Consider the following 10,950-nt stretch of genomic DNA (forward strand, 5'->3'; position numbering starts at 1 on the left):
TTGTACTGGTAACTTTTCGGCCATTGACTTATCTCTGGCCTCCCCTGGTATACATCAAGATTTCTCATGGGACCCTTATGACGACTCCTTGGGAAGTGATCATTTACCCATCTGTCCTTCTTATACACGCGACATTGTTTCGGACCCTCCACCTCCAAAATTTATAAGAAAGCAGATTGGGGATCCTTCTCAAGGATCACCAATTTAGATATATCTGGGGAGAACATAAATGTTAAGGTCGAAAATGTAACTAATTCCATATTACATGCAGCTGAGGCTGCTATTCCCAAGACTTATACAGTTCATGCGAAGCACAGAGCACATTGGTGGACGCTGGATTGCCAACAAGCATTAAGGAAACGCAATAGGAGATACAGGATTTTTGATAGTCAGCCCACTGAGGAAAATTTTATTGCATACAAACAGGCACGGGCTGAGGCAAGGAGAATAATAAGGGCCAAACGTGACTCCTGGCAGTCCTTTGTGTCCACGGTGACTCGTACAACACCATTAAGTAAAGTCTAGTCCACCATTAGAGTATTAAATAATAAAGGCCCATACTTCCCTATCACCACCCTGCAGGTGAATAACACCATCTATGACGAGCCCGTGGACGTTGCTAACATCCTCGCCTGGAGTTTTTCTCATGTAAGTAGCTCAGCCAATTACGATCTGCGTTTTCAACATCATAAACGCACGGCTGAGCTACAGATCATAGACTTTGCCACAGAAGACGTAGACTCCCCGTACAACCAAGAGTTTACACTAGATGAATTGCTCCTTGCCCTTAAACCACCCCATCCCGGAGACATGAATTCACGTTCTCACATGATGTGCACTCATATCCCGGAGACGTAAATTAATGCGGCAACATTGCAAGGTCCCTGATATACACAGGACACCTTCCTCTACAAGATGCCTGGCGGGGACAATGCCTTACCCAGCATGACCTCCTCCCCCCCCTGCATGCCCTTTCCTCAGCAATTCACCTGTTATCAGTGACCTGGCCAGTAAAGCCATGTCATGCCACGATACGAAATTCAGGGCCAGAGTGATTCCTCAATCGATGACAATGTGGAGGACAAACATTAGAGGAAGAAACAGTCAGAAATGATCAGGTAATGTGGCAAAAAAAGGTCAGGAATGGTGATGAGCTAGTGAGTGAAACAATGCTTATAATGCCTATATTACCGTTTGAAAACCAATATACTCTCGTACTACATATAAATTCGTGCCAAATAAATAAATAAATACCGTTTATGAGTGGTGTGGAATAGTTATTCTCCCATAGAACTCGTTTTGTTTGCAGCCAGCCTGATAGAAAACCCTGTAAGGTAAGGAGGTACTCCTACCTGGATCGAGTATTTTAAACCTCAGGTGAGCGATTTCTCTATAAATTTTCGATGTTTCTCACCAAAAGCAGATGTTTGAGCCAAAAAAAAAAAAGGTCCAAAAATGTCGGGACTGGGGCGTACCACTGCCCAGAAAACGTCGGGATGGGGGGAGTTAAATCCTGTAAAGACACCAGCCCTGGACCTGACACCATCATGTACGGTATGATCCAGCATCTTAATCAGGACAGCCTGATTAAGATGTTACCATTGTACAATGAGATTTGGGCGTCTTGAACATTCCCAAACTTATGGCACTTTGCACATGTCATACCGATACCCAAAGAGGCTGGTCGTCTTATGAATCCCACTTCATTTCATCCTATTGTGTTGACTTCTTGTCTATGTAAAGTCATGGAACATATGGTTAATAATAGGCTTCTTTTTGTTTTAGAGTCAAAGACTTTGTTAAATGATCAACAATGTGGCTTCTGTAAATACTGAAGTTCACTAGATCATTTAATGAATTTGGAGCATTGTATTTCAGAGGCGTTTGCCAATAAAGAATTCATGATAGGGGTGTTCTTGGACATCCATAAAGCCTATATATGATATGACATGGCAACACAGTATACTAATGAAGCTCTATGCTTATGGTTCAAGAGGAAATTTGCCTATTTTTATTTCAAATTTCTTAAGGGACAGGACGTAACATCAGATATATTTATCCAGGAAAACGGGGTGCCACAGGGAAGTGTGCTTACTCCCACTTTATTTAGTATTTTGATCAATGATATTCTGTCATCAGCTCCCATCCCGAGGAACCTTCAATACTCGCTCAATGCTGACGATTGTGCAATATGGCACTTTTCCCATAATACACAATTTTCAGCTGGGTGGATTCAAGCAGCCCTTGACTCTGTCCACCAATGGGCCCTGCAGTGGGGATTTAAGTTTTCTGTCCCTAAGTGTGCCGCTGTAGTTTTTACGACTCGTTACATACCTAATTTGTGCTTAACTTTGGATGATCAGGCGGTACCTTTTCAAAATTCTGTAAAGTTTTTGGGAATACATTTTGACCATCGTTTGAACTTCAAAATTCATGTTAATAATTTGCTAGCTCGTTGTGATAAACCATTAAATGTCCTCAAGTACCTAGCGGGTACTACATGAGGTGCCGACAGAAAATCTTTGTTATTGGTGTATAAGTCCCTTATTCGATCAAAGCTAGACTATGGCGCACAGGTGTATGGCTCGGCATCCGATGCCATGCTGAAAGGATTGGATATGTTGCAGAATAAATGTTTGCGAATGTGTCTTGGAGCTGTCCGGTGTACCCGTGTAGCTCGTATGGAAGTGGAGGCGAATGTGCCTCCCCTCCGTATTCGCCATGACCATCTGGCATTATCGTACGGGTTACGAACATTAAGGAAAAGTATTATCGGCAATGTGGCCTGTACCCCCCTGCGTCAATACCACCACCTTCTGCAGGGGGTACATCGGCCATTTGCTGTTCGCCTCCACTTATTAACTCAGGAGCTTGGAGTGGACCTCAGTTACTGTGACACGTTGGTGTTAAAAAATATAGTACCTTGGGAGCCACCCGGCTTTACTGTTGATGTATCATGGCTCCCAGCACAAAAGGCCAAGGCGCCGGAGGCAGAGGTCTACCACTTGTTTCGTAACATCATCATTTGTCACTTGGGTCCCACCAATTGCACACTGATGGCTCCAAGTCGAGTGAATGTGTGGGTGCTAGTGTATGGTCGACTGAATGTGCCCTCAGGTATTGATTGCCAACTCATACATCTGTGTATACCTCCGAACTTTTTGTTATTGACAAAGCCATAGACTATGCTCTAAACTCTCAGCATGACTCATTTGTCATATTTTCAGACTCAAAGTCAGCCCTTCAGGCAATCAAATCTTGCATTACGGACTTGAACGAGCTCCAGGGCCACATTGTTAAGTTGCATTCATGCAACAAGTCATTCACGCTGATCTGGGTACCTGGTCATTGCCGCATCTACGGCAATGAGCAGGCTGACCTACTTGCAAAGTCGGCTGTAGAGCTCGAGGAGACTTGAGACTTTCCTTGTGATCTACTGTCGAGTCTCTCTCTCGGAAAGAAATCAATAAATCTTCTGCAGCAAGGTCAGTGGACCAGACTAAATATTCGAACGTATAAGCCGTAACTGAGCAACTGGGCCACTGCCAACCGTCCTAGTCGCCTGGAAGAAAAAGTGTAGGCACGATTACGGCTTAATGCCACCATGCTTACGCACATGAAACCTTATATGGAAACGATTCCCACCACACTGTGACATCTGTGATGCGGTGTTATCTAAGAATCATATCATCCTGCGCTGTCGGCGATTTATTCGTGAACGTGCTTTACTTATAAATTACTGCGGCGCAGCAGATGTCCCCCTCACCCTCTCCACCATCCTGGGTGATGAGGACATTGTTATGACTGAGAAAATTGATGGCTTTCTTGGGAGAGACCGGACTGATCAGAGTGATGTGACTTTTTTACTATATAGTTTTGTTTTTTATCGACTGTAATTATGTATATATTGTACTATTAATTAGGGTTGACAGTTGACATAACAGTTCCTCTTTCCCACTGATCTATTTCTAATATTGATGTCCCCTACATTAAATCCCGTTCCTCGACTGACAGTCACTAGCTGATGAGTGTAAATGTCTATCTATCTATCTATAGCCCGACGCCCTAATCCCGCAAAGGGTGGCCGCAGACAAAACGCCTCCAAGTCACTCTGTCACCCACCATTTGACTACCCTCCCCCCAACTCACCCCCCCTCCCTCATATACCTCTCAACTCCATCCCTCCACCTCATCCTCGGTCTACCCCTCCCTCTCCCTCCCTCCACCTCACCTACATACACCCTCTTAGTCAATATAGAAAGGTATTGGGCAGTTGCAGTCGATGGTGGTCTGTTGGTCGAGATCCTTCACTTTTTGTACATGTTATGTAAATACCTTATACCACCTTTTTTGTTATTCCAATTAGGGCCAACAGCTGATGTATATGGAAATGTTCCTGACTCGTCTGGTTCCCTTTCATATATTGATGTCCCCTATATTAGGCTGTGCCTCGACTGACAGTCAGCAGGTGATGAGTGAAGATATGTAATGTAGAAAAGTATTACATATCTGCAGTCGATGGTGTTCTGTTAGTCGAGGTATTTATACCATTAGTGTAGGTCTAGCTATTTGTCTCTGTAGGATTTAGTATAGGTTTGCGATTTGTCTGTTAGGTGATTAGTTTTAGGGTCTTTAGATTAGGTTTTTCTTTATAAGGTCTAAAAAATATAAAACCAAGAAAAAAATAAAGAAATAAAAATAAAAAAATAAAAAATAAAAATTATATATATATATATATATATATATATATATATATATATATATATATACAGTAAAGCCTCCACTATCCAACGTAACAGAGCCAAAGGCACGTCCAGAAAATGGTCCTGTCCGGATAGTGGGCACCAGCCTCCTGGACTGATACTTATAGACCCTAACCCAGCCTAACTTTGAAAGTCACTTAAATAACTCCCTACCGGACATGCATAGCACCTATTTAAACCTATTTAAGACCATATTCACACCAATAATGGACATAAATTATGAAATAAATGAAAAGGAACCAAAGAATGAGGAATTAGAAGTGACTGTACCTCAGCCAGGGTACTTACACATCGTTTGTGGCTCCCTTTCTAAGGTTTTGGCAGTGGTGAAAATGCTCTTGAAGCAAGTACAGTAATCCAGTGTTGTGCTGCAATTAATTCTTTGCACTGTGAGTTATAATTGTTTAACACTGCACACTGTTCTTAACTGCACCACTGCAGTTCTAACCACAAGATAAACTGCCAATTTGCACTCCACAGTTGATCCTTTGCACTCTAAGTTCAAATTTCTTAACACTGCACGACACTGTAAATTCCCATGTGGTCTAGAGGCGAGGTATTGCAGTATATTCACTGTTTATTCACAAAAAATGAGCACGTGTGGCTTCCAGTGCGATAAGCATCTATTCACAATCGAAGTTAGGGAGTAACTGTTCATGTCGGAGAAACAGAGTTGCCAGATCACAACGGCCACATTACCAATCTCCTCAACTTTCATTACCAAATTTAACTTTTTTACCAAATTCGTAAACCTAGCATTTACTCTTCACTAATTATATATACAAGTGGAAATACATGTAATCACTCTCCTTATAATTAACAGCATGTTGATTATTTTCACGCTATGTAGGGTAGCAGATTAATCAGAGAGAGCAAACAATCCACCATCTCCATCCTGTGTATCCTCATACATGTGAAAAATCCGTTTGGTAATGCATTATTCTGATTCATTACCAAACTAATTTTTCATTACCAAATTGGCCCACAATTGGTAATGAAAAATAACAAATGGCAACCTGACAAGGAAGGGGAGAGGGGGGAGGAAGGAAGGGGTGAAGGGGCCATGGTGTAAGCAGCTGTTTGGCGCCGTGCGGCAATTTCAAATTACGGGTGGGAACAAAATTCGGATTTGGGGGGGATTTTTTTCTTTTTCTGGCCATTTTTCGGTTCTGATGGTCCAGGCCCACAATGTCCGGTAAGTGGGGATGTCCAGAAAGTGGGCATCCGGAATGTTGAGGGATTACTTATATATATATATATATATATATATATACATGTACGTGTGCATGAAAGTGTGTCTGTCTATATGCATGGAAGTCTGTGTGTGTATGTATGTCTATATATATGTTTGTATATATATGTATATATGTTTATATGTATATACATATATATATATATATATATATATATATATATATATATATATATATATATATATATATATATATATATATGGCCTTAATGACCAGGGACTTTGGCCCCAATGGTCAACAGGCCAGAAAAAAATATGTCTGTTTATCTCACTATTTTCTTCCCTCCTCCCCTCCTTATTTCCCCCCTCTTCCTATTAAAAAAAAAAAAACTACTCCTTCACTTTGCTCTCCCCTGAAGATATGAATACATGAAGGCACTTGAGATATCTCGTGTTTCCTTTTCCTTGTGGATATCAGCATATATATATATATATATATATATATATATATATATATATATATATATATATATATATATATATATATGTATGCGTCAAGTGGGGTTGGTGGAGGATTATTGCCCCTCCCTGTAAAACAATTAACTCTAAGCCCTTGGCCACCCCGTTTGGGATACATGGTGTCTGGCAATGAATGAAAATGAATGTATGTATGTATTTACACTGTCCCCTTTTACTGATAAAGGTTGAGGCATTGTCCCTGGGTAGAGGAATTTGGTTTTGGAGCGTGTAGCACTTTATGACTGGACGCCCTTCCTGATATCCATCAATGGCCCTTGGGTGGACTCCAACTTCCGACGCTTCAGTCAGATCGCTCTAACCCACTGAGCCACGGTTGTTACAACCAGCTAGGTGACGGGGTAGCGCTACTTCTCCCGAAAGGGCAGCTTACCCGTGCGTGGCGCTAACTCATGACTCTACATTCACGAGTCAGATGCTCTACCAATGAGCCACCGGTTTTGAACTTCTACTCCTGCATCTATCAGTCAATCTGATACCATTACATTTTCTTCTGGAGCCTTTTGTAATGTCGCCGAATTTACATAATTTACCTTAGTTTGTCTAAACACGGGGGAAGAATCAAGGTACTCGTAAAACTTTACCTGGACGTGTTTTGATTTGCACCGAAATTTCAAAATTTCACACGTATCTAGGCCAGCTGATTAAATTTTTAGGGTTTTAAATTAATCTGTGTAAATACCTGCATGTAAAATATCATTTGGGCAAACTTATCATCAAACCGTTCGTGGAACTCTTACAATAAAAATAATTTTGAATAGATTGTTAATAATGAATGCACTCTGACAACCAATCACCTGCCAGGTTTCAGAGAGTTAAGGCTCGCCTCTTCACAGAACAGATCGAATAAGTTTTAGTCAGTGTTCCATTCTCCATCCTCGCCACATGACCAAACCATCTCAGAATATTCTCTTAACGCATTCAGTAACACCCACTTTAACACCAAGGCACTTCACTTCTTCATTTGTAGGTCTTTCCATGTAACTCCACATATGTATATCAAATAACTCATATGTCATGCAGACATTTATCCAGCCATTTCAAACCAATGGTTGCTAGGAATTGTCTACATTGGGTAATATGCTGTTTATCTATTAATGAACGTACGTTTTTCAGTTTATAATTATCTGTCAGCACTAGCCTAGATGTACAAAAAAGGAGGAATAGATGGGCAGAAGTGAAGGAACGTTGTATGTGGATGTTGACGTGATAAGAATCGTTAGGAGAAACACATTGATGTGGTTTGGCCATGTGGACAGGATGGAGAGTGAGAGACTGACGAGGAGAGTGTATGTGAGTGAGGTGGAGGATGGGAGAGGGAGGGGGAGGCCATGGACGAGATGAAGGGGTGGAGTGGAGAGGTATATGAGAGAGGGGGATGTGAGCTTGGAGCAGGTCAGTGAAATGGCGAGGGACAGGGCGACGTGGAGGCGATTTGTTTGTGGACACCCCTTACGGGATTAGGGCGTCTGGCAATAGATAGATAGATAGAGAGCATTAGCCTAGAAATAGAGAAGGGAGGTATAGATGGATAGACTGATTGATAGAGAGAGAGAGAGAGAGAGAGAGAGAGACGGGGGAATAGAGGAATCTGATTACGCAAGTCAGGTAAAGGAAGGTTTGGTGAGTGGCAACAGGATTTTGTGTACATGTACAGTGTGTGTGTGTGTGTGTGTGTGTGTGTGTGTGTGTGTGTGTGTGTGTGTGTGTACATACAAACATGCAAATAAATGACTTGGTGTTGTATGATTCGTAGATATGACGATATCCTAAAAGAAAGGAAAAGACGAAATTGTCCAGAGTGCTTTCACTCATGAAGATGTGATTGCATGAAAGGTCTCGTTACTTAACATCACTAAAACGTAACCTAACCTAACCATGTCATATGTAACTAATTCTAACTTCATACTATAACCTAACGTAACCAAAGTAGAAGCAACCAAATCTAACCTATTCACACTAAAACCTAACATAACCAAAGCAGATGCAACCAAATCGAACCTAACCACCATAAATCCTAACGTAACCACGCCAAATGCAACTAGATCTAAACTAACCATATACACTAAAATCTAACCTAACCACGCCTAGTGTAAACAGATCTAAGTTAACAACAATATAACCTAAAGTAACCACGCCAAATGTAATCAAATCTAAGTTAAATAAACCTAACGAAATCTCATTTGACCAATTCCCACAAAATACATAATCTTGCTTGCCTGTCAACTTGATCTTGTCAGATCAACCATATCTTAACACCTAACCAGTCCTAACCTAACCTAACCATGCCTAATCCACTCTAGCATAACACAGACCAAATGGATGTAGGTAAAGCCACTAACCATGGAGGTGAAGGTGCCCAGCATGACCAAGTAGCCCCAGCCTCCGTCAGGTGCATCAGCCTCATTAGGGCTTGGCTGCGTCTCTGGCCTACTGTCTTCCCCTTCAGGTTTTCTTGTAGGTAATTTGTTTGTTTCCCTCACACACTGGACACCTGCCTCACTGTTCTGTTGTGTAAACTTCTTGTCTTGTTGTAAACTAGCTTGGCGTAAAGAACCTGTAGACTCTTTCTTCAGTTTTTTCTCACTGAAATACTTGATGTTATGATTATGGTTGAAGCAGTCCACTTTATCTGTTGCATCTTTCTCACTGTGCCTGTCCTGACAGGCACTGCTTTTCCTTCCTTGTTCTGATGGATGTGCTTCACTACTGACCACGAATTCTTCACTTACATAACCTACATTCTTATATCCTGTTCCCACAATAGGCATCTGGCACATTTCAGTCGACCCGTAAGTTGTCCGCCTCATCGTGAAGGGGTGTCTAGTGGGTGCTAATTTGCCTTTCCTCTGTACTGCTGTGGAGTGAGGGTCCTCTTACACGGGGTTGCCAAGACACAATGAAGCTAAACCGCGGCACACGGCCCTCGAATACCACATAAATGCTTCATAAGTAGGCCGAACATTAAAATCTGTCCTTGATCTCCTTATTGACCGTAGAAGTACACTGCAGCTTATGAACAAGATCCTTTGGTCCCCCTAGGCCTGTGTAAGCCTATGAACCCTTCAGTGTATCAGTAGTGTTAAAAATCCAGGATTAAAATTGGAATGATGCTTTAATTTGAACGTATGCCATAAACTTTGATGATGGGCAACATTAACTCATTTAAATATAATATAATACAAGTCATGTTTGAATTGAAGTCACAAAAATGGTATATTCTTTATTCCACAGACGCTTCAATATAGTCATTAAGTGCCAGAGTTTTCCATCTTTTTTAAAAAATGTAAACTGCAGTGTGTATCAGGCACTTGACATACATTATACTTTGCAGGTACAAAAACCATACGTGAGGGGAAGAGGTCATCCATCTTAAATAATTGGTCATAATAATGAATTAATTATTGGCGCTGCGGTGTGATATTTCAGAAGCATCCCAAAGCGAGGCAAGTTGTGGCAGCATCTTTTGTATGCGGCGACATGCTCTTCAAAAGCAATGTACAAGTAGCCCAGTTGGGCTGGAAATCCTGGTGCTGGCAACACTGCTTTCACCACGAGCCACGTTACCATGCTACCCCGTCAAGAAGTGAGCTAACGTTTGTGGAGAGAGAAAGAGAATTTCAAGAATCTTCGATTTCGAGATGCCAGGACACAGTCTTTAACCCCTCCGTGGCCGAAGGCCCGGAATTTTCAGTGCACGCCAGACCGACGCCGTGGCCATTTTTTGAAGTTTCGAAAATTGATTTTTTTTCCTTGCTACATTGAAGAGAAAGTTCAGATGCACCTAACAGTGCCAATCCCAGCTTCCTAGACGCAATTTGTGGCTTGCAATGGAGCGCGGAAGTTGCAGAAATATCGGCAACCGATATCGCCACCCAGGGGCCTGCCGCAACGCAACTGGGCAGGTGTTATTATTTTTTACCTCCCAAAACAATGCGAATGGTGCTGAAATGTTGTGCATATATGAGATATGATAATATCGAATGATTTCAGTACATAATCTGTTAGGAATGGCTGGAAAAAAAATGTTATGAATAATTTTCCACCTTTTTGATATATGTTTATGGTAGTTTCGAGTTATTTTTTACGTTATCGTTGTGCTCATGCTTGGAAAAGGGAGAGAAATAGTTGAATTTTCAGTTCTAAGCGAGAAAACTGCACGTCCTCCAAGGTTAGACTCTGCCACGGGAGAATAAAGTGGAGGGTCAGATCCGATTAGCAATACGGAGGTTGAGTCGCAACTTCGAGCTCCCACACCACAAGCATGGCTAAAAATAGAATAGTATTACAGTTTCAGACCTAAGAATATGTCTAATTATTACGAATACAGATACAAAGCAGGAATAAATACGTTTACAGACGGAGGAAAACGTATTTTTTCCGCAATAACATATTCATCTTTATCATTTTACGTTCATCTTTATCATTTTACCTTGTTATTTTCACAACATATATTGC

At 41.5% G+C, this 10,950-nt stretch overlaps 1 protein-coding gene across 1 annotated transcript in view; it reads right to left on the minus strand.

The window, feature by feature from the left end:
• Positions 1-9,302, minus strand: part of LOC145415393 (monocarboxylate transporter 12-like) — a 58,629-nt gene extending 49,327 nt beyond the window's left edge. The window contains exon 1 of the mRNA XM_080284677.1: positions 8,835-9,302. Within this exon, the coding sequence (XP_080140803.1) occupies positions 8,835-9,302 (468 nt within the window). The remainder of the gene's footprint in view (positions 1-8,834) is intronic.
• Between the last annotated feature and the right edge of the window lie 1,648 nt (positions 9,303-10,950).

Source organism: Coenobita brevimanus, chromosome 102, assembly GCF_032717465.1.
Source record: "Coenobita brevimanus isolate Jiangsu-jjx chromosome 102, ASM3271746v2, whole genome shotgun sequence".
Taxonomy (NCBI): domain Eukaryota; kingdom Metazoa; phylum Arthropoda; class Malacostraca; order Decapoda; family Coenobitidae; genus Coenobita; species Coenobita brevimanus.